This window comes from Salvelinus fontinalis, chromosome 18 (assembly GCF_029448725.1).
Source record: "Salvelinus fontinalis isolate EN_2023a chromosome 18, ASM2944872v1, whole genome shotgun sequence".
NCBI classification, from domain to species: Eukaryota; Metazoa; Chordata; class Actinopteri; order Salmoniformes; family Salmonidae; genus Salvelinus; species Salvelinus fontinalis.
In genome coordinates, this window is record NC_074682.1 from 12,381,078 (window position 1) to 12,405,342 (window position 24,265).

The 24,265-nt window shown below is 43.2% G+C and overlaps 2 protein-coding genes and 1 pseudogene across 3 annotated transcripts in view; all 3 read left to right on the forward strand.

Annotated features, from left to right (window-relative positions):
- The window catches only part of LOC129814993 (ras association domain-containing protein 5-like), a 71,234-nt gene extending 62,988 nt beyond the window's left edge, over positions 1 to 8,246 (forward strand). Inside the window, exons 3-6 of one of the 2 annotated variants that reach the window (XM_055868213.1) lie at positions 4,664 to 4,768; positions 4,997 to 5,327; positions 5,478 to 5,593; positions 5,790 to 8,246. In XM_055868213.1, coding sequence (XP_055724188.1) covers positions 4,664 to 4,768; positions 4,997 to 5,327; positions 5,478 to 5,593; positions 5,790 to 5,933 — 696 coding nt within the window. In that variant the 3' untranslated portion in view covers positions 5,934 to 8,246. Of the gene's footprint in view, positions 1 to 4,660; positions 4,769 to 4,996; positions 5,328 to 5,477; positions 5,594 to 5,789 lie in introns of both variants that reach the window. The other variant, XM_055868212.1, reaches the window with a different exon arrangement.
- A 6,651-nt stretch (positions 8,247 to 14,897) lies between these two features.
- On the forward strand, positions 14,898 to 17,661 carry LOC129815862 (serine/arginine-rich splicing factor 6-like; annotated as a pseudogene).
- On the forward strand, positions 17,523 to 22,299 carry LOC129815954 (serine/threonine-protein kinase Sgk2-like). Its single transcript, XM_055870165.1, has 13 exons — positions 17,523 to 17,802; positions 18,032 to 18,064; positions 18,246 to 18,298; positions 19,054 to 19,111; positions 19,235 to 19,318; positions 19,470 to 19,601; positions 19,698 to 19,810; positions 20,008 to 20,044; positions 20,143 to 20,229; positions 20,316 to 20,411; positions 20,564 to 20,719; positions 21,432 to 21,521; positions 21,649 to 22,299. The coding sequence occupies exons 2-13, from the start codon at positions 18,047 to 18,049 to the stop codon at positions 21,805 to 21,807; spliced, it is 1,083 nt and encodes a 360-aa protein (XP_055726140.1). The 5' UTR covers positions 17,523 to 17,802; positions 18,032 to 18,046; the 3' UTR covers positions 21,808 to 22,299.
- The last annotated feature ends 1,966 nt before the right edge of the window (positions 22,300 to 24,265 follow it).

The window sequence follows — 24,265 nt, forward strand, 5'->3', positions numbered from 1 at the left end:
TCCCTGGCTGTGGATGTCTGGGAGCCCTGGGTCTGAGTTGGGGTATTCTGGTTTACTTTCCCTGGCTGTGGATGTCTGGGAGCCCTGGGTCTGAGTTGGGGTGTTCTGGTTTACTTTCCCTGGCTGTGGATGTCTGGGAGCCCTGGGTCTGAGTTGGGGTATTCTGGTTTACTTTCCCTGGCTGTGGATGTCTGGGAGCCCTGGGTCTGAGTTGGGGTGTTCTGGTTTACTTTCCCTGGCTGTGGATGTCTGGGAGCCCTGGGTCTGAGTTGGGGTGTTCTGGTTTACTTTCCCTGGCTGTGGATGTCTGGGAGCCCTGGGTCTGAGTTGGGGTATTCTGGTTTACTTTCCCTGGCTGTGGATGTTTGGGAGCCCTGGGTCTGAGTTGGGGTGTTCTGGTTTACTTTCCCAGGCTGTGGATGTCTGGGAGCCCTGGGTCTGAGTTGGGGTATTCTGGTTTACTTTCCCTGGCTGTGGATGTCTGGGAGCCCTGGGTCTGAGTTGGGGTATTCTGGTTTACTTTCCCTGGCTGTGGATGTCTGGGAGCCCTGGGTCTGAGTTGGGGTATTCTGGTTTACTTTCTCTGGGCCTGAGCTCTGTGTGGGTGTGGTCGGCCATGGATCCGGCAGGGGTGAAGGGTTCAGTATTGTCCTACTATTCTTTTGTCCTCTGACCATTCTCTCTCTCACTTCTAGAGGAATGCACAGAGGGAAGGGAGAGAACTATATTTAGCAGTTAGGAAACATCAAGCCACAAACACAGGAATTCCTGAGAGACTTGATCGTTTTCAAGAACTAAGAACTAGTGAAGGAGGATTTTTCAACTCTGACCCTGGAATCTTGTATCTCAGCCTCGTGGCAAAATGTGTAGAATAGCAGGAAATTAGCTTTAAAACGGCAAAATCTTTTCTCATCTTCATGGCAAAATAAAATAAAATTTTAGTTATAAAATACAACCCGTGTAGATTTGACCGTGAAATACTTACTTACGAGCCCTTTACCAACAATGCAGAGTTAAAAAGTAAGAAAAGATGCGCAAATAAGAAAACTATTTTTTTTTAACAATAACGAGGCTATATACAAGGAGTACCGGTACCGAGTCAATGTGCAGAGGTACGAGGTAGTTGACATAATTGTGGTAATACGTACATTTAGATTGAGGTGACTAGACAATCAGGATAGATAACAGAGTAGCAGCAGCGTATGTGAAGAGTGTGAAAGGTTGTCTGTGTGAGTGTGTGTTTTATGTGTGTGAGTGCATGTAGTGTGTTGGAGTGTCAGTGTAGTATGTATGAGTGTATGGGTAGAGTACAGTGAGTGTGCATAGAGCCAGAGCAAGAATGTCAGCACAAAAAAAGAACAGAAAGAGTGCATGAGCACTTTCTCCCTCTCCATCAACTCCATTCAAATTGCATCCAAAATAGATCATCCTGTTCTAGGTTGATACAGTATATAGCCCTATATATAGACGTCCTAGCCTACCTATTTCAGGTAATACATTCATTGCAGTATTAGCCTTATATTTAGCAAATTAATGATGGGTTAAGCATCATACACTTCTAACTTATTGCCTCTGTCTCTTGCGCAATACCTGTGCTCCGCTGGCCTCTTATTAAAGAAAACTCCTTAGCTCTTGGAGTCCCATGCAGGAAAAGCTAGACTAGAATAGCTTGCTGGGCATCATGTCTTATAACAGTAGACTACTCGAAGAGGAACGCAAGCTCTTTTTTGCTGAATGTTAAATACAGTGGCCAGTAGAACTCACTGGTAGTTTGAAAGAAGAGCGAACGCGCTAGGTTATAGCAGTTATTTTCTGGTCTCTCCAGAGATGTTCAATCAGGTTCAAGTCCGGGCTCTGGCTGGGCCACTCAAGGACATTCAGAGACTTGTCCCGAAGCCACTCCTGCGTTGTCTTGGCTGTGTGCTTAGGGTCGTTGTCCTGTTGGAAGGTGAACCTCCGCCCCAGTCTGGGGTCCTGAGCGCTCTGGAGCAGGTTTTCATCAAGGACATCAAGGATGTCTCTGTACTTTGCTCCGTTAATTTTTGCCTCGATCCTGACTAGTCTCCCTGTCCCTGCCGTCTGAATACTTTACAAAGGCACGATGCATATGCTTTATAATGATTTTGAATGACACTTCCGGTTTTGGCGGGAAATACCAGGTTACCCTGGAGAAAAGTCATTTATTTTCAGGATGGAACATTTGTAAAATACACCGGAAATATTCAACCCTAGTTTAGATCATGATCGAGCCTTAGTGATGTGGACACCAAGGAACTTGAAGCTCTCGACCTACTCCACTACAGCCCATCGATGTGAATGGGGGCATGCTTGGTCCTGTAGTCCACGATCAACTCCTTTTGTCTTGCTGACATTGAGGGAATGGTTGTTGTCCTGGCACCACACTGCCAGGTCTCTCCCCTCCTCCCTGTAGGCTGTCTCATTGTCGTCGGTGATCAGGCATACCACCGTTACGTCGTCTGCAAATAAAATGACGTGTTGGAGTCGTGCTTGGCCACACAGTCATGGGTGAACAGGGAGTACAGGAGGGGACTAAGCACGCACCCCTGAGGGTCCCCCGTGTTGAGGGTCAGCATGGCAGATATGTTTTTTCCTACCATGACCAACTTGGGGTGGCCCGTCAGGAAGTCCAGGATCCAGTGTCAGAGAGAGGTGTTTAATCCCAGGATCATTGGAATATCTTGGTGAAGAATAGCATGAGATGAGCTATAAAACAGCAGGGGGGGTTGGGGAATTAGGTGCCTCGGCGTCCCAAATGCCGTAGTCTGACCCTGCCTGTGTGAGGCAGGTGTGTGTGTTCAAAATGCATCTCTATGGCATAGAGCAACCGTAAGGTATAAAACAAAATGCATACAGTCTGCAGTGGAGTATTTTCCCCATCAGCAGACTTTGAGTTGCACATAATACAGTAATGCTGTGCCAATCCTCCAGTTTTGATGTTGCAGGAATGTTCATGCTGTTTCAAGGTCTTTGTGTTTAGTCTCACGGCTGTTTAGAGATGGTCAGTTTGACATTTTATACCAGTTTGCCCAAAGCTCCCTCTGCGTTCTCACATCATTAACTCTTACTGCACTGGAACCTGCCAAGATACACACACACACACAACACACTAAGCCGTAAACGCACAGCAAACATAACTCTCCGCCCGAGCAGATTGTTCATGGAGGAGAGAAGTTAATGGTCTGTCATGCGACAAGAGAGGAGTGAAGAAAGGGAAGACACCACGTCCTGTTCAGACGGATCCTACTCCCCATCTCTGCTAAACGCAAGCCAAGATATACTGCACCCTCACCACACACACACACACACGCGCGCGTATACAAAGCGACTGTACTGAATGAAGCAGACTCTGTCCCCTCACGCCCCGAGGACTCCCATACATAAATGATTCCTGCCCTGCATTCTCTCTCTCTCTCTCTTCCCCTAGCTGTCTGTCGCTCACACCACCGTTTCCCAGAAAAAGAGAGTGAAAAGGAGGAGAAAAAAAGAAAACAGCATCTACATAAGAGGATGCATCTATAAATAACCCAGTCAAACTCTGTGTTGCTAAGGCTTGCTCAGCAACCATGCCTCCCCATATTCTCTCCTCTTCTCGCCTCCTCTCCCCCATTCTCATCTTCCCTTCGCGCCTCATCATCCCCCCTCCCTCCTTCATCTCTCCCTCACCCCCATAATGAGCGAGCCTCATGATGAGCCCTTCACTCACACTGCATGGTGGGAGGGGAAGTTTTGTGCTTTTTCGTGGCCGTAGCAGTGGGAGGGATTGGAGCTGTCCGAGTGACTGCTTGATGTGTCTGTCAGTGGGGGTGAAGAGGGAGAGAACGGGGGAGAGAAAGAGGGAGCGAGACTGAGAAAAAGAGCGACACAGAGTCACAGTCATAGTGTCAGTGTAATTCTCTATATCTCTGCTCCATTCAGAATATTTCCTGCCACCTGTTCAGTCTGTGGGGGCAACTGCAGTGTTGTCATGCTGGGGCTTGGGTGGATGGGAGGAGGAGGAGGGGAAAGGGAGACAAGAATGAAGAGTCACGCAACATTCTATAAATGTTAGAGCCCAATGGGAAATGTCCAGAAGTGTGGGGGTGCGTGTGTGTGTGTGTGTGTGTGCGTGGACCAAAAGTCCCCACAAGAATAGTAAAAAAATAACAATTCGACCAACTGGGGACATTGTCAGTCCCCACGAGGTCAAATGCTATTTCTAGGGGGTTTAGGGTTAAGGTTAGAATTAGGGTTAGAATTATGTTAAGGTTTAGGGTTAGGAGCTAAGGTTATGGTTAAGGTTAGGTTTTTGGGTTAAGGTTAGGGTAAGAGTACAGTTAGGATAAGGGAAAATAGGATTTTGAATGGAACTGAATTGTGTGTCCCCACAAGGTTAGCTCTACAAGACTATGTGAGTGTGTGCGTGTGAGCGCAAACAGTGCACCCTGGGTTCTTAGGTCTAAGTGGAAACTCCACTGTGCCTGTCTGAAAGACAGCGCCCTCTGCTGTTTGGAGGGATAGCAGCAGACTGAAAGAAACATCATATAGTCCAGGTGTCCTCAGGTCTGAGTCATAATGACTGCTCTGTCTGTCTCAACTTCCCCTGTACTGCAGTTCCTGTTTCTCACACAGCCTGCTGTCTGTCTCTCTCTCTGTGTTTCAGCAGAAGGAGGTCGAAGAGGAGAGAGGGCCCAAGGCTCTGTCAGAGGAAGAATTGCGGGCCAGAATAGAGGACTACAACTCTACGGTCTCAGAGAATGGCATGAAACTGGTGAGTGCTACAACACGTTACATATACACATAGCTACATTCTTAGAAAAAACGGTGTTATCTAGAACCTTAAAAGGGTTCTCCAACTGGGACAGCCGAAGAACCCTGTTGGAACCCTTTTTTCTAAGAGTGTACTAGTATGAAGTACTGAGTGGGAATTTACCAATACAGACACACATGAATCTCTCTCTCTCTTTTCTCTCTCTATCTCTTTCTCTCTCTCCCCCAGGGTGCTGATGGTTTGTACACTGGCTTCATTAAGGTCCACCTCAGACTAAGTCGACCAGTCACGGTGCTCGCTGTGGAGGGGACGGGATTAGACGGCCAGGCGGAAAGACACGGTCGGCCAATGACGGTGTCAGAAGGCCAGGAGGGGGCGGGAGCAGGGTTCAGTGAGAAGCGGACGTCGTTCTACCTGCCCAGTGACTGTGCGAAGCAGATCCACATCAGTAGTACTACTACAGTCAGGGAGGTCATACAGGGCCTGCTGAAGAAGTTTATGGTGCAGGATAACCCACGCAAGTTTGCTCTGTACAGACAGACATACCGTGATGGACAAGGTGAGTTACGCACACAGATTACGCGTATATACATTCACACATTTACATTCTGCCACCCGACTGAGTGTCGGTTTTGAAGATTTCTGATAATATGCAAACGGCTTGGATGTGGAATCTAATGTGTCTTTCCTTTGTCTTGTGTCTGTGTAGATCTGTTCCAGAAGCTTCCTCTTGTGGAGTGTCCTCTCGCTCTGAGACTGGTGGTGGGTCCAGATCCTGAGCTGCTCAGCTTCGTCCTCAAGGAGAACGAGACCGGAGAGGTAGAGGTAAGACAAACACAACACACACACACACACACACACACACACACACACACACACACACACACACACACACACACACACACACACACACACACACACACACACATACTGTGTGTCCTAAAATCATTAATTGCTACATGAATGCCATCTCTAACATCACTAATACCGCTCTCTCTCCCTTTCGTTCTCTCCATCTCAGTGGCATGCGTTCTCGGCTCCTGAGCTGCAGAACTTCCTGGTGATTCTGGAGAAGGAGGAGGCAGAGCGTGTGCGATTGGTGGAGCAGAGATTCGCAGTCTACCGACAGAGCTTGCAGAAGGCATTACGGGAGGATCAACCCTGACCCCTCACCCTTTACACCTCATCTCTCACTCTGACCTTTCAACCCTCACCCTCTTTTGACCCAGGGAGAGACAGGAGCCCACTGAGGTTTAGGCTACTATTCTCCCCTCAGGACACGGGCAGCCCCTCCCTCACTCCTCACATCCCCTCTGGAGAAGAGAGGCGGGGTTGAGAAAGCACGGAAAGGGGAAAAGGGACTGTTTGAAGGACGAGTGAACAGGATGCTGGAACAAAAGAAGTCTGTGTATCCCTGCGAGTAAAAAGACACTGAACTGAAGGACCGTCTGACTTCGTTGGATATCTCGGTTTGATCTGACAATCTGACCTGATGGGTCTTCTAATGTTACTTTGAATCTCAGTTTGGTCTGATAATGTTTTGTAGATTCTACTGCTGCTGCCGCTGCTACTGCAAGTGTTACTTACGCATGAGTCTCACCTTGCTCTATCTGCCCCGGTGCCCATGCATAAAGATTTAGGACCAGAACAGACATTACTATTCAAAGCAACGCTCCATGGTGGGTGGACCATCTGGAATGTTCCATTACTTGATGTTTATTATATCAACTCTCATGTTGTCCCTGCATGCCTCCTGTCCAGGGCCGAGGGTAGGATGGGGGGGGTTTATGGTTGGATTTGGAAGCAGGGTTGGTATGGTGGGGTAAAGCTGTGTAGGGTTAGGGTGTGGAAAAAGGAACACCAGAATCCATTCTCATCTTCAGACTCCTCTCATATCAGTCCCAGGGATGTACAGCAGTATTTCTCATAGAACTGCTCTATTGAGCTCAGAAGGCTACAGAATCATAAGAAGACTTGAACATCTCTGTCCTAACTTCTTTATCCAGCACTGAAATGAACCCTCTATCTCAGGCGGCTAACTTGCACTTAACCCTGCATCTCCCTCTACCAGAGTAACCATGCTAGTGTGGGAGGTCTTGTGCAGACAGACGTGTATTTCATAGGTAGATGTTATTCCCATCTCTTCAGATAGCCATTTGTGTACCCTGACAGCAGTCACATATATCTATATATAGCAACATACAATAGGCCTTCTATACCCAATAGATATCCACCCTGTTATTCATTAACCCATTCTACGTAAGCATACAGTACGTAAACAATCAACACAAGTAAGCATTCCTTCACGGCTTGAACTGTCTGCTGGTGTTATAAGCATTTACAAACAGCTCAATGGGATGTTGATGTTCTGATTCTTCGTGAACTGTTCACCCTGTCATCAGTAACCCCCGACCCCTATCTCCTAACCTGGAAATGGACATTTCCTCTGATGAGAGACTTGCCGTGCTGCTGGCTCTGTGTCTGTGTAGAGCGTATGCAGCTGTAGCTACTGTTGTTAGAGGCCTGTTAGAGCCTGCCACTCTGTGCTGCTGTGACAGGCCCATGAAGCCCTGCTACTGAGTCGACTGTTACAGGACTGAGTGAATGAGAGGAACTGATGCTTAAACACTGATTGGAGGTCAAGGGTCATACCGCGAGGAGGTACTCCTGGTCAGTTCATGTGGTCAGGAAAAACTCCTGTCCGTATTGTTCATTGAGAAACACCCTTCTGTTGATCACACCCAAGTGACTCCCCAGCGGTAGTGGGATATCTGACTGGAAATATGACTTATTGTAGAATAAACAAACTGATTCTGGCCACAGGTCTGTAGAGTATCCTAGTGAAGGGGCATGAAATTAGGCATGAAATTAGTGATTATTTTGTAGAAATGGAATTTTATCGTACCAATGATGTTTATCTGAGTGTGACGCATACAGAGAGTTCAGAAAGTTTTCGTACCCCTTGACTTATTCCACATTTTGTTGTTACAGCCTGAATTCAAAATGGATTCAATATTTTCGCTCATCCATCTACACACAATATCCCACAATGACAAAGAGAAAACATGTTTTTAGAAATGTTTGCAAATGTATTGAAAATGAAATACATAAATATCTAATTTACATAAATATTCACACCCCTGAGTCATAGTTGTAGAAGCAACTTTGGCAGTGCCGACAGTCTTTTTGGGTAAGTCTCTAAGAGCTTTGCACACCTGGGGCCTCATTTATCAATCATGCAGATGCACAAATCTGTGTGTAAACCATACATGGAGTCGTTTCCACGCAAAGTGTAAGATTTATGAATATGAACGCTAGCTTGAGAGTGTGCATAAATGTATGCACGACCATGACCATGCTTACGCACAGTGCCAAATGCTGGAATATGGGAACTGCTTGTTGAGTGTAGAATGGGGAAAATATATGTTGAAAATGTGTGAAATTATCAGAGTAATAATTAAAGAATTTTTTGATTTCATTGTATTTTCATTGTGAATTTATGCAACATACATGCTATATAATTTGACCGCATCGGGTACATGTGTTAAGATAATAATCCATATAAAGTACAGTCATTTGTTAAAGTATTTCAAACATTGTTGAAATGGTATAAAAGCCTGAGCTAATGTGAAATGGAATGAGTGATTGCGGATCTTGCTCGGTTTGAAGATTAGGCACACGCTGCATTTCGCAAAAAGCGTGTTTTGTAGAGACAGGTGGGACTTTTTCTGCAGAAAGTACAGATTGGCTCATCAGATATAATTTAATTTTGAGAGGATTTAAGACCTACTTTAAAAAGGGTATTTTAAGGGTACTTGACAACGGGTACTTTTCAGCGGGAGCTTGCCGTTTGGCATCTCACAGCCCTTGATGAGCCAATGTTTTGGATGAAATCATCAGCAAAACTTAGTTACACATACAATTTCCATACACCATCGCACAACACATTGAAGTCAAGAGGGCTTTCTTTGCCATGATGCCATCAACGGGTTCCCAAATAGGAACGGAGCAATAGACGGCACCCACATCGCCATCAAATTACCATCCCAAAACGATTTAAACTATGTGAACACAAAAGGCTTCCACTCTTTATGTGCAGGTTATATGATGCGCAAAAGACGCTGCTGAATGTGGTGGCGAGGAGGAACACACGACTCGTTCATTCTGCAGAACAGCGATGTTGACCTATACGCCTACCTGAGGGAACTGTTGAATCAAAATCAAGTTGAAGATGGATGGCTTATTGGTTAGTGTTACCTACTTATTTCAAGTATATTTGCCATTGCTAAAGCAACTTGAATTGTCATAATGGTCCTCTTTGTAGCCATGCTTTTTTTTTTTACTAGTCAAGCCACAACTGAGCGAGCCAAATAAAATATTTTGGTTGTACTCACTCTGACACCAGCACACCAATTTCAGTCTCAGAAAAGTTTTTCTTTTTTTCTTTGCCTTTTTTTGGTTAGGCTGTTGTATTTCATGGTATGGAGTTGTATATTCCCCACGTGCTTTAACGTGGTGGTTTTGAAATGTGGTTTGCATTTGAAAATGCCCCCAATTAAACATGGTTTATTTAGGGGCATTTTGAAACGCAAACCACCAAGGTCGTGCAAGAGAACTGGGGCTGAGAACATTTGGTATTTATCAATGGTTATCTCCTACCAGTGTGCATATGATGCTCGTAGGATTGTTTGATGAATCACACTTTTTCTATGCATACACCATTCTAAATTCAGTTTGTAAATAGTATTTTAGAATAGTTTCTACGCAATATTGATAAATGAGGCCCCTGCACTGTACAATATTTGCCCATTTATTTTTATTTTTATTATTCAAGCTCTGTCAAGTTGATTGTTGATCATTCATTGCTAGACAGCCATTTTCAAGTCTTACCATAGAAAGCAGGTTTTCCCCTCGATTTTGCCTGTGCTCATAGCTGTATTCCATTTTTTTTTTTTTTTTTTTACTCCCTAGTTCAGTTTCCCAAACTCGGTCCTCGGGACCCCAAGGGATGCACATTTTGGGTTTTGCCCTTGCACTACACAGCTGATTCAAATAATCAACTAATCATCAAGCCGGAGGACAGAGTTTGGAAAACGCTGCCCTAGGCTTTGCCGATGACAAGCATACGCATAACATGATGCCGCCACCACCATGCTTGAAAAAATTAAGAGTGATACTCAGTGATGTGTTGTATTGGATTTACCCCAAACATAGCGCTTTGTATTCAGGACAAAAAGTTCATTTCTTTGCCACGTTTTTTTGCAATATTACTTTAGTGCCTTGCTACAAACAGGATGCATGCTGTACCGGCTTTCTTCTTTTCACTCTGTCATTTAGGTTAGTATTGTGGAGTAACTACAATGTTGTTGATCCATCCTCACTTTGATCATATCACACCATTAAACTCGTAACTGTTTTAACATCTCCATTGGCCTCATGGTAAAATCCCTAAGCAGTTTCATTCCTCTCTGGCAACTGAGTTAGGAAGGACGCCTAGCTTTGTAGTAACTGGGTGTATTAATACACCATCCAAAGCCTAATTAACAACTTCACCATGCTCAAAGGGATATTCAGCAATTGCTTTTTATTTTATATTTACCCATCTACCAATAGATGCCCTTCTTTGCGAGGCATTGAAAGACCTCCCTGGCCTTTGTGGTTGAATCTGTGCTTGATAATCATTACTCGATTGAGGGACCCTACAGATAATTGTATGTGTGGGGAACATAGATGAGGTAGTTATTCAGAAATCATTTTAACCACTATTATTGAACACAGAGTCTATCCAACTTACTATGTGATTCGTTAAGCACATTTTTACGCTTGCCACAATAAAGGGGTTGAATATTTATTGACTCAAGACGTGTCATCTTTAAATTTTGTATTCATTTCAAAAGTGTTCTATAAACAAAATTATACTTTGACATTATGTGGTATTGTGTGTTGGTCAGTGACACAAAATCTAAATGTAATCTATTTTAAATTCAGGCTGTAACACAACAAAATGTGTTAAAAGTCTATACTTTCTGAAGGCACTGTAAGTAAACATGGGAGGATAAATTATTAATATTGGTTATAATGATTGTTGCCATTGGCGTGTGAGTCTGGGCTGGAGACAATAGTATAAATATTATATGAGAGTTAATACCTATGTATTCCAATGAGTCTCTATCATCGTCCAAAAGCACATGCCTTCCTAATGCAGAGAGCCCAAAAGAAATGCCCATGTCCATCCCATCCCCTTACCTCCTCAACACCTTATAACCCAACCCTAACCTTCTCAATGTTTAGGCTGTTCCTGCTGGCAGTGCCTTTTGTTCTATGTAGCCTTGTGTGTGTACCTGGGTTCTATATATCGTATCTCTTTTCCTTACCAACTATTTCTGTCCTTTATCACCCCCCTCCTATTCCTGCCCTCACAGGGCATATAGAGAGGCCACACAAACAGATCTGAGACCAGACTTACATGTCTGTGATGGAACCCATAAGAATGTGTGTCTGTCTGTGTGAGTTTGTGTCTGTTCTATCTGCGTGTGTGTTATTTATTTTACGTTTCACCCCCTTCAGCATGGTGTTAAGTGTCAGAGGATGTGGACAATCAATGCTTTCCAGCAACCTCTTAGGTTGGTTTATCTGGAGAATTAGATATGTATATAGTTATCTGTAAACCTGTAAAGAAAATGAAGAATGAAATAAATTGGCGTCCTTTAATGAGTCTCTTTCATGTCCTTTATGAGTTCATTCTCACTTTGTTTCCTGGTCAGGAAAGTTCTCTACATATACTCATCTCTCTGTGCTCCAGTCTTAATGACTTTCTGTACAGTAACCATGCCAGCTTCCTCTATGTCAGTGGTTCTGTCCAGCTCTTTCTAAAAGGTCTCTAGCTCCTCATTTTGGAGCTCTGTCAAACTCTGAGGAGTTTCCCTTCCATTAGTTATGAGTCCCAAAATGGTTTCCTGTGTCTGTGTGTTCCAGAGGTGTGCTCATCCGAGAGTTGTGGTAGGAGAGAGCGAGAGTAAACATCATTCATTATGAATCAGTATAGTTTGTTTACAAAGTTAACAAAAACATGGAGAAACAGGTCCCATGGGTAGTTATGGTAGCTTCAAATTATAGGCCTTTAAAAAAACAATTCTTGCTAATAGAAATCAAGTGCCAACAGGGCACTAATATAATATTTAGTGGATTTTTGTTTGCCCAACAAACAGTTTGGATTTTTGATGGTCCAAAATCCGGAAATTAGTTACGTTCAGCCATTCCATCAGCCGTTCCTACGGGGACAATGTGTGGGGAAAGAATAGGGTTTTGGGCTGAATGCAAAAAGAAGGTCTGAGGTTAACACAGGCTTAGTGGATATCATATGTTTGTTCTGTGAGATAACATCACGTGTGCCCAACAAACATTTAGAATTGTTGATTGCCAGATCTTTTGATGTGCACAAACTGCACATTAGTGTGGCTTGAACAAAATTTACAGGCCAGGAAAAAATGTCTGTACGCAACTTAGTGTACGCTCCAGAGCACAAACCATAGAGATAGAGGACTCATCTTAGTATTTGTTCCGTTAAAGCGTCTGTGACGCCATTAAAGCTGTCTCCATTTTAAAGTAGCCTACTCAATATTCTTCTTCACAATTGGGTGGGACTTCCAACTTCATTGGCTGATTCCACTTGATGACCCATGTCCAACCGGGTCATCAGGAGGGATCAGCCAATGAAGTTGGAAGTCCCACCCTGTTGACTACATTAAAATGGTCAAAGCCCTCAATGGCGCTGCCCGTGCGTTCAATACAACTGGGAACTCTGAAAAAAACGAGGTAAAATCATGACGTCGATGATCTTAAGGTCGGAAAGTCAGAGCTCTCGAAAGTGGCCCGAGTTCCTGAATTGGAATTCCGAGTCAAAATGAATTTTCCCAGTTGGAGCTCGTTTTTTTTCGTTGCCAGTTGTCTTGAACGCACTGAAGTCTTTAGTCTGAAATTTCTTTGGACACTGTGCTAACAAACCTCCAAACGAGCTTCAATGCCATACAACACTCCTTCCGTGGCCTCCAACTGCTTTTAAATGCTAGTAAAACTAAGTGCATGCTCTTCAACCGATTGCTGCCCGCACCCGCCCGCCCGACTAGCATCACTACTCTGGACGGTTCTGACTTAGAATATGTGGACAACTACAAATACCTAGGTGTCTGGTTAGGCTGTAAACTCTCCTTCCAGACTCACATTAAGCATCTCCAATCCAAAATTAAGTCTAGAATTGGCTTCCTATTTCGCACAAAGCCTCCTTCACTCATGCTGCCAAACATACCCTCGTAAAACTGACTATCCTACCGATCCTTAACTTCGGCTGTCATTTACAAAATATCCTCCAACACTCTACTCAGCAAATTAGATACAGTCTATCACAGTGCCATCCGATTTGTCACCAAAGCCCCATATACTACCCACCACTGCGACCTGTATGCTCTCGTTGACTGGCCCTCACTACATATAAGTCTTTGCTAGGTAAAGCCCAGCCTTTTCTCAGTTCACTGGTCACCATAGCAACACCTACTCGTACACGCGCTTCAGCAGGTATATTTCACTGGTCATCCACAAAGCCTACACTTCCTTTGGCCGCCTTTCCTTCCAGTTCTCTGCTGCCAATGACTGGAACGAATTGCAAAAATCACTGAAGCTGGAGTCTTATATATCCCTCTCCAACTTTAAGCATCAGCCGTCAGAGCAGTTTACCGATCACTGTACCTGTACACAGCCGATCTGTAAATAGCACACCCAACTACCTCATCCCCATATTGTTGCTTATCCTCTTGCTCTTTTGCACCCCAGTATCTCTACTTGTATGTATAACTACAGCAAAATTAAATTTTTACTTTTTTATCAGGTGTGATGGAGAGTTCCAGCAGGGGGCAGTAAAGTCATGAGCAACACTTAACGTTAGCGACCTGTTCCTTGTCATTTGTAGGGCCGCTGAAATAGTACCTCCTCTCTGTAGCCTTATAATTGCAATTTTAATGAAGCACATGATTGAATGTTAAAATAATGTTTGGATGCATGCAGTGTCTTGTTTGCCGAAATTCATTTAAGCCATTGCGGATCTATTAGCGTGTGAAAACCACAATTTGACAAATCTAATTGTATGTGTCACTATGTTTCGTAAACAACAGGTGTAGACTAACAGTGAAATGCTTACTTACGGGTTTCTAACAATGCTGCTGTTAAACACATTTTACCCACAGATCTGCTTTGTTATAATTTGGCTATCCATTTAGCCTAGTGGTTAGAGCGTTGGGCCAGTAACCGAAATGTTGCTGGATTGAATCCCCAAGCTGACAAGGTAAAAATCTGTCATTCTGCTCCTGAACAAGGCACTGTTCCCCGGTAGGCCATCATTGTAACTAAGAATTTGTTCTTAACCTACTAAAAATTAAGGGTTGGGCATGTAAAATGTAGTGTTTACATTTCTGCTGTGCTGCTTGCTTTGGCACATGCAATCTTAATGCACACACTGCCTGTTTTTTAGATGCAAGCAGCCTAGCTGTAATGTATACTCAAGAATATAGATGCAATGTGTTCATTATACCATCTTAATAAAGTCCTTGGATGTTTCAATTTGGAAGAGTCCACTGTGGGCTGAATCTGTTTACCTTTAGGCTAAGATGACTGATGATGACTGGCTAAGATGATTGCCTGTCTGTCCCGTTTGACCTTGGCTTTCACCTTAATGTGTGTGTGACCTTTGACGTATGACCTCTTGGCTGACCTTACCGGAAGACATGACGACAGTAGCCTTTTGCCAATAGACCAGGGTGATGGTGAGGAATCCCATTTCCTTTTTCTGTTAAAAATAAATATCGCAAAAGGTTGAAGCCATGTTGGCGTCTGTGTTAGTTAGCTGTTACATTAGAAAGCAGTTTGCATTCAGTTGTAAGTTAAATGGTATCTGTGGACTGGTACATTTCTGCCAGCTACTGTGGTATCAGTTGGTAGTCGTATATATTTTCTCCCCCATTTTAGTGTTGTGATGTATACCTTTTTGTACAGCAGAATAAATGTAAGCTTGAGGTCGATGAATCAGAGAAATGGGCATTTGAGCAAAGAGTGGGAATGCTGTCCATTCCCTGTGACTGCCATGATGCTCAGATGTACATTGGCTGAATGTATGTGTTACTACCTCTGCCAAGGCAATGTTAGACCACATCACTAATTATACTCGGGTCTCCCGGGTGGCGCAGTGGTCTAGGGCACTGCATCGCAGTGCTAGCTGCGCCACCAGAGTCTCTGGGTTCGCGCCCAGGCTCAGTATGTAAAATGTAATAAAAATGTATGCACTCTACTGTAAGTCGCTCTGGATAAGAGCGTCTGCTAAATGACTAAAATGTAAATGTAATTAGTACAATCATGTTAAGGGGCTAGTGGCCTTGTCCACACAGGGATAAACGTCCAAGGATCAGTTCTAGTAGCCCCCCTTGAGTTTTCACCCCCAGTGTCGCCACTGTAGACTCCCCCACTGTGCCATACTGTCTGTTCCGTGTTCTTTTAAAGGGAGTAGCCGGGACAAGTACGGGCCACCTGCACGCACAGAGTACCGCCTTATTGTGAAGAACCTCTCTAGTCGCTGCAGCTGGCAGGATCTAAAGGTGAGCGCTCAAGTCTCCATTTATATTTTATCCGTCCTTCTCTGAAAACTGGGTTCTGAACAACAGCACATGTTACAAGCACACCATTTTTGGGGGTTGACAGGACTTCATGCGCCAAGCTGGTGAAGGGACCTATGCCGACACCCATAAGGAGTGAACCAATGAGGGGGTGATTAAGTTCCGATCAAGCTCGGACATGACGAGGGCCCTGGACAAGCTGTACAGCACTGACATCAATGGGAGGAAGATCTGCCTGGTGGAGGACAAGCCTCGCCGCCGACGCTCCTCTTCTGGCAGCTGCTCTAGGTCTGGACTTACATCACCTCATAAATGCAGGCATTGGGTCCTTACTGCCCTAATGTGGAAGGTGTTGTAGGTTTCATTTGCTATCATTCTAGTACCAAAGCTGGTAATTTACCCAGGCTTACAGTGTGTTTGATCTAACCAGGTCTGGTAACAGAAGTCGCTCTCGCAGAAGCAGCTGCAGAAGTTCTGGTAGCCACTCCAGGTCACTCTCACGGAAAGAACACTGACCAAATTGCATCTGCCCTGCCCAAGAACTCCAATACTTCACATGGCTGGGGTAGTTGCATAGATTAATACTTAGTTCATCCCAGAGGGGAAATTTCATTGTAACACAGCAGCATATTGACAAGCACACATACTTTACAAGACAATTATACAAATACAAGACCAAGTTTAAATTCCTGTGTGTTTGTCCTCCACCGGTCACTCTCATGCAGTAAACAGCACTCTTGCACCAGATCCGACCACAAATCCTGTTCTCAATCCGTGAAGTCCCACTCTAAATCCCAGACCCGTTCCAAGTCCCAGTCTAGCACCAGGAAGTCCCGTTCTCGCTCCGGCACGCAAGTCTCACAGCAGCTCGGCGAGCCACAAATCTCGCTCTCGCTCCCACACACTCCCAAGTCTCGCTCTAAAGTGAAGTCTGAGCGGGGAACCAGAGGCGAGCACTTAAGTTGTGATTGTAGTATGTTAACATCTTTCATGTTTTGAACTTTGCATGAGAACCAGGCTGAAAGATTGTAGATTACTATAGAACGCATAGTTCTTTTTTTATTGAACCGTTATTTAACTAGGCAAGTCGGTTAAGAACAAATTTTTATTTACAATGACTGCCTACCCCGGCCAAGCCCGAACCCGCACGACGCTGGGCCAATTGTGCGCTGCCCTATGAGACTTCCAATCACGGCCAGTTGTGATACAGCCTGGAATCGAACCAGGGTCTGTAGTGATGCCTCTAGCACTGAAATGCAGTACTTTAGACCGCTGCGTCACTCCGGAGTTGTTCTCAGTTTCCTTATCTTTCTGAGATTGCTTATGCGTCACGTTAAAGATACTGGTTGATGTTGGTCTTTCAAGAGGAAATTAATTCTTACTTCTAATTTTAAATCTCAACACCATCTGCATTGCTTCATTGAATCTCTGGTATTCCATTTTCAAATCGTGATTGCTAAAGTATTAAAATAATACCTTGCCATCTACCTATCTTCACAAATCTAAAATAGAAGGAAATGAAGACCCAACAATCACATGTCTTTTCCCATATAAATTGTTCTCCCTATGATTCAGTTACTTTCTCTGAAATGTTTTGATTAATTATGCTAGTTTATGAATTTGGCAGATTTGTTGGTTTATTTATTGGTTTCTTTGCTATTGGTGTAGTTGATGGTGTCTGTATAGTCTAGACAGTTGTCATTTGAGTATTGACTTGTCATACAGCAGTACTATAATGTATTGGCTATTTTCAAAGAAGATCATGTCACTGTTTGCTCTGAGAAATCTGATTTAGGGGTGGAAATAAGTCAGCTTATTAGGGTAAAAAAAAAAATGTGTTAAGCACTCATGTTTATAAACAGTCTTGACATGTTAATAAGATGTACCTAATTAATTGCAATAAAATGTGTGTGTACACGCAGTGTGTCAAATAATATGTGCCGTTTGGTTTGTTTCAAAAGGAAATATGTTGAGACAACTACGCTACAGTATTAAATTCCTGGGCCCTCTTGGTGAATGCACCTTTGAATTAGTAGTTTGAGCGTATCAACTCTGTATACATGCCACATGCTACCATGTGGGTTTGCGTAATACTTGTTTACAGTGATACAACCTGTTGTGTGCAAACAAGTTTGCGTCAGTCCTCTGGATGTCCAGCATCAATCCATTTCTTACACTTTACATACCCGAGAACCTTCTCTGAATTTACGCTGTTTTGTCTTAGATTTTTGGACATAAGACTTGGCCAAAGATACTTATTCATCTGAGACTTGAAAATAAGCTGTAGGTTATTTGGCAAGTCACAGATTCTTGCGAGGACAGAATAACAATAGCCTACCTGAGAACACCTGAGGAAAAAAGTCCTCTACACACAAGAGGGTAAGATCCTTGACCAACTTAATGCTCATGTATTGTTTATTTTACAGTTACATTTTGTACATTTTTTTTTTGTATACTGCTGACTTTTATTGATTTCTAGCAATGAGTGTCTAGGTTTCAAGTCAGTATTTAAAAATAAATGTATAAGTTATTTTGAGCTCACTCATATTTGATGGTACAAATAAATAATCAATTTCTGTTCAAATGCCTTTGACTCCCACCCTGATAGGCACAGAAAAGAGACATGGATAATTGGAGTCAGGTATATTTCAATGTATATTTTCCAATCACTTTTATTTTCACAAAATGACATGGGTGTGTGATGGTTCATTATTGTATACCTATTATTTGTCCCCTCTAAAATCAATCGAATCAGTGAACATGGCATTGTTCACTTCAAACCATTTAGCACAGTAATATTGTCTCCTCAAATTGCTTCCCAGCTTCAATCAGCAAACTCCACTGACGTCAACCTTGGTCACTCACACAATCCTCAGTGAGTAACCAGGCTTTATGATAATATGCAATAAGCAATGTGGATGCACACACTGGGATCATTGTTGCAGTCCACACTTATTTTTTTTTATACAAGTTAGTAATTTATTGTTATTTAACCCATATTTTACCAGGTAAATTGACTGAGAAATCGTTCTCATTTACAGCAATGACCTGGGGAATAATTACAGAGGAGAGGAGGGGGGGGGGGGGGGGGGGGGGGTGAAAGAGCAAATTGGAAACTAAGTTGAGAGGTGAAGCAAGTTCAGTCAGGAACTAGTGTAAAGGAAGGGATTACGGGCAGACCGCTGACGTCAGAGGGAATTAGTAAACTCATGTCTCTCTTTAGCTATTTTCTGTACTTCACCACCTGCAGCACATAGCCAACACTGAGTGGATAGTCAATTGACAGATGAAACATCACAACAATAATGTTATTGTTATCAACACCAGCATGCGGTCTGATCGCGAGATGACCCTCCAAGGCTTTAACATGGTTCTCACCAAAACAAAATAGCAGATCCTCTGTTATTCACATGATTTAACTTGTTGACAGAACCCTGAGGATGTGTCACTATTTTGGCAACTACACTGGTATTGGTGATATCTGGGGATGACATGGAAAGGCTTTCCTCAGAACAAAGAGATACCTTGCCGATACATTTTAAAATCTAAAGACACACTGTATACTATTGTACAGTTTGCTACTAAAGCCATTTGCCTCTTTCGCCCACACTATTGCCTCTTGTGTTTTAGTGCCAAGCCATCCGACTTTGAAATCCTGGCTATAATTGGGAAAGGAACATTTGGGAAGGTATGGTCATCTTTGGAAGTGCTCTCTAAATTGACGAAAAATGCTGTTGGTGTATAACCAACAATTTATATACTTTACTTTGTGTTATTACCTTATTATTAATCAGTGTTGTTGTGTCCCCAGGTTCTTCTTGCCAAACTGAAATCCGGCAACAAGTTCTATGCTGTGAAAGTGCTGCAGAAAAAAATCGTACTGAAGAAAAAAGAGGTTCCACGCAGCGTTTGACATAATTCTGAATATAACAGTAGATTAAAAACAAATAAAACAAGATACAAAATATGCTGTCAGTAGGAGTGGGTTTAATAGTAATGATTCACAACTGCTGTATTTATTTGGCGCTGGATTCTTCCATGTGAAGCAAAAGAACATCATGGCAGAGAGGAATGTGCTGCTCAAGAGTATGAAACATCCCTTCCTGGTAGGGCTCCACTACTCGTTCCAGACCCCAGAGAAGCTCTACTTTGTCATGGATTACGTCAATGGAGGAGAGGTAATGTATGGAGTAAAGACATAGGCTCTTTTTTTGATTTTGTACAAGAGATAAAAATACATTTAATTTCCTTCTACTTTTGATATTCTACTGTAGCTTTTCTATCACCTTCAGCGAGAGCACTGCTTCTCAGAGCCACGGGCTCGCTTCTACACGGCTGAGTTGGCCAGTGCCATCGGCTACTTACACTCGCACAACATTGTTTACAGGTCAGTCACACCCTCTCAACAATGTTGACAACTAAGTCTCACCCACTTAACATCATTCACAGGTCGTTCACAGTAAACCCACATGTTCTCTGCTGGTTTCCTATGCTCCCTCTGTGGAAGGTCATTCTGTCAGCAGTGCCTTTAGGCTCTACAGTAGGTTCTCTGTTTAAAAAAAAACCCAATCTTCTCTGTTGTAGAGACTTGAAGCCCGAGAATGTCCTGCTAGACTCCGAGGTAAGTGTATGTATATCATGAATTCAGGACTATTGTTATATTAGTTCTCCGTGGGTTAAACAAGGTCACCCTGATGTTTTGATTTGGACCTTCTTCAGGGCCATGTTGTGTTGACTGACTTTGGCTTGTGTAAAGAGGGGATAGACCCGGAGTCCACCACCTCCACTTTCTGTGGAACCCCAGAGGTAAGTTTTGATTTCTATTGTATATCCTACAGTCCCCCCATTTCCCTTAGTCACTGTATCCACTGACACTGCCTTTTGCTCTGTAGTATTTGTCTCCGGAGGTGTTGAAACAGCAGCCCTATGACCACACGGTAGACTGGTGGTGTCTGGGAACTGTACTTTATGAGATGATATATGGGCTGGTGAGCATACCCTCTGAAAGGCCTATTCACGTGCACTTTGCTGTAATGTATTATGGTTCTGCATACTATAGTCATGTATTTATCATTTTCCAAACCAAGTCGGCTACACCTCATTGTAGGTATCAACTCATTTTGTCCTCTGTTCCTTCCAGCCCCCCTTCTATAGCCAGGATATGTCTGAGATGTATGACAACATCCTCCACAGGCCCTTGAGTCTGCCAGGGGGGGCCAGCTCTGTGGCGTGTGACCTGCTGATGGGCCTCCTACAGAAAGACCATCATCGCAGGTTGGGTGCTATCGCAGACTTTGTGAGTGAACTTGTCACAATACAAAGGATGAGGATGTCCTCACCAGACACATACACACATGTCATTTTTAAAAGACCCACTCCAGAATCACTAGAACCTAATTTATCATCTGATTTACATAGTGATGCTCCAGAGCTTTTGTATAACTTCAGCCAGTAGTTTTGAAAGTAGTGCCAACGAGGCAAAACAGTTCCCCGAAAATTGTGCACAATTGTGTACAACATCATCCATTTCATATGATATGTTACATCCTGCAAAAAAAATGTCTTAAGATACAGGATTGCATCTTTAACAAAAGGCACATCTCAATAGGTGGTCCAGGTGTCCTCTGATAGTGATGCCTGGGTTGACTCATAAACCGCAGTCCACGTGGTTATATGGGCCTCAGATTTTCACTGCCTAGCAGGCAGTATAAGTTAATAGACGAATAACAAAGAGAGTTTCAAACCTCCCTGCCAATAACAGCTAGTTCTCAGGTTACATATCCCTCCAATTAGGCCCCTCACCCAGACCACCCCCAGACAGTCCAGGCAAAATTGTTGCTTGAGAAATAGTTTTTTTGCTAAAAAAGCTATTATATATATTTTTTTTTTACAATTTGAATGGAAAACGATGACAGAAAGGTACTTAATTGTTACCCAGAAAATTATATGATATCAAAATAAAAACGGCTGCATTGAGCCTTGAAAATCTTTTTGTCTTTCACATATAGCTCGAAGTTAAAAACCATACTTTTTTCTCGCCGATAAACTGGGATGACCTTTACCATCGGAGAATCAAACCTCCATACAACCCCAACGTGGTAAGTGTGTAAAACAAATTTGATTTCAGTATTAATTTTCGTAGAATTTCTATCCATAACATACATACACAATTAATATAACATTCATTCCGTATTTTCTGCTGTGCTAAACCTTTTGTCCCAACAGAAAGGCCCAGCAGACATGCAGCATATTGATCCAGAGTTCACCAAAGAGATGGTGTCAGGCTCTGTGGGGGTTACCCCTGAATTCTCCAACTTATCAACCAGCAGCCCAAATGCTTTCACTGGCTTCTCCTATGTCTCCAGTGATGACAACTTCCTCTAGTGTAGGACATTCAGATTCTACATTGCTGCCACCCAAAAGAGACCAAACTTCTCCCGCCCACTTTGTGAAAATGCACCCCTACTGCATTGGTTCTTCATACACACAGAGCAAAAAAATATATATATATTGAAAAACATTTCTGTTTATTATATTCCCTTGTATGATATTACATTGGAAGTAAAAACCTGCAACTGGTGTCCTATTTAATTCTCGATTACTTTATAATTTTATTTGTAAAGGTATTATTGTATCTTATGCACAAATGAACAATGCAAATAAAGAAAAAATTGCAAATAGGCTAGTATTTTCAAGGCAATGATAGATAAATCATTCCCTGAAAAATATGAATGGGGAGTTAATTGTTAACACGTGGCATCAGTTTTGATGTCATAATAAATATTTTGTCCTGTTATTTGTGGGTATACCATGCATATCTCAAGAAAATCATTGCAAATCTGTACACTTCAATATGTATATGGTAGCCTCAGAAATAAACATAGATTGAGGTGACCAGATTTTGGAAATGAAAAATTTTTGGGACATTTTTGTAGCACAAAATATATATAATTTTTAAAAAGTAATTTAACTAAATGTTGGCTGAACTGTTCGGACACTACAGACGACTTTGTGTGAAGACCGATTTTCAGGATGTTTCATGGTCTGACACCGTTCTAGCTCTGTCACCTTTCACCACAGATGCGGAATTGTTACATAGGCCGATGTGGTGGATTGATATGCATCCAATGAAAAAAGAAACTGATATCGCTTGCTTAAAACTGGCAGATTTTTATGGGGATTATTTTATTAGGCTATGCTGAACAAAAATATAAACGCAACATGCAACAAATTCTAAGATTTTACAAAGTTACAGTTCATATAAGCAAATCAGTCAATTGAAAGAAATTCCTTAGGTGAAGGTGCAGGTGAAGAAGCTTGATATGGAGGTCCTGGGCTGGGTCTGCGGTTGTGAGACCGGTTGGATGTACTGCCAAATTCTCTAAAACAACGTTGGAGGCGGCTTATGGTAGAGAAATGAACATTCAATTCTCTGGCAACGGCTCTGGTGGTCATTCTTGCAGTCAGCATGCCAATTGCACGCTCCCTCAAAACTTGTGTGACAAAACTGCACATTGTAAAGTGGCATTTTATTGTCCACAGCACAAGGTGCACCTGTGTAATGATCATGGTGTTTAATTTGTTTCTTGATATGCCACACTTGTGGAAACAAATTTGTGCACAACATTTGAAAAAAATAAGCTTTTTGTACATATGAAACATTTCTGTGATTTTTTTGTGTGTGCATGAAACATGGGACCAACACTTTACATGTTGCGTTTATATTTTTGTTGAGTGTAGATCTCTCGGTGAGAGCATATGCCATCTATAGAAAACCCTCCCTTGAGTTCCCCTGTTATTTTGGACTTCGGCAGAGCAGATTCAGATTTTAACCTGTCGGAAACAAATGGTGCTGTAAAAGTGCTGTTCACAGTCAAAAGGTTGTGCAGCTGGTCGACTAAATTGTCAGTGTGAGGACGGAGACAACTAGAGGAGAGGAGGATGTCCAGGCTCCGGATGCTGCATCCTCCCGGCTGAGCACCATCCTCTCCATTAGCTCCGACACAGCCATTTCTGCAGTACTAAATCCCTCTGCATCTGACCAGGTTGCAAGGCTGTTTCTGTCACTTTCGGCCACTCTTTTCTCCGAGACCTCCTTCCTGGTGGTGCAGACTGCAGTGGGGTTTCTGAGGTAGTGATAATGCTAGTACCCCTGTCACTTCCAGAAGTGCTAATAGTAGCGACAGTCTTCTGGGTCTCATCAATTGAGAAAGTGGTGCTAAAGAAGTTGTCCTGGAACAAGCCTTGGACAAGCCCTCATCAACATGTCCTTCCTGCGGCATGAACCCAACGTTGTAGAGCATTGCCCCAATGGTAGAGAATCGTCTGATTCCAACTGAAGGACTTCCCTGACCTCAGTGATCTCCCTAGAGGGTTCAGAATCTGTACTAGACCCAGCTTCCTCTGCTGACTCTTGCTAGAAGATGCCAGGTCAACAACTAGCCTGTGCTCTTGTTATGCTCCCTTGTTACTTTGTTTAATCCCTTTGGAGATACTCCTCAGTTTCACTGACATGACACAAAGGAAAATGTTAAAACGACATTTCAATGGTCTACTTCCTTCCTCATTGCCACAGATGTCTGCTGAAGGGGTGATCAAAGGAACTCCATGGCCCTCAACAGCTGCCAACCCATCTTCGCTGTAGCACTTGCCAGATCCCACCATAGCAAGTAATTGCGATCTAAGCAGGTTATTTGGAGGGCCCTAGAAAGAGCTGCATTGATCTGCTGCACGACCGCTTTTACAATGGCTCTGGCAGAGACACTCTGGAGAAGCTCTTGCTCTAGTTGGCTAGCTGCTGAGTAGATGTCCTGCAGCACTTCAATCACTCTGTCCGGGACAT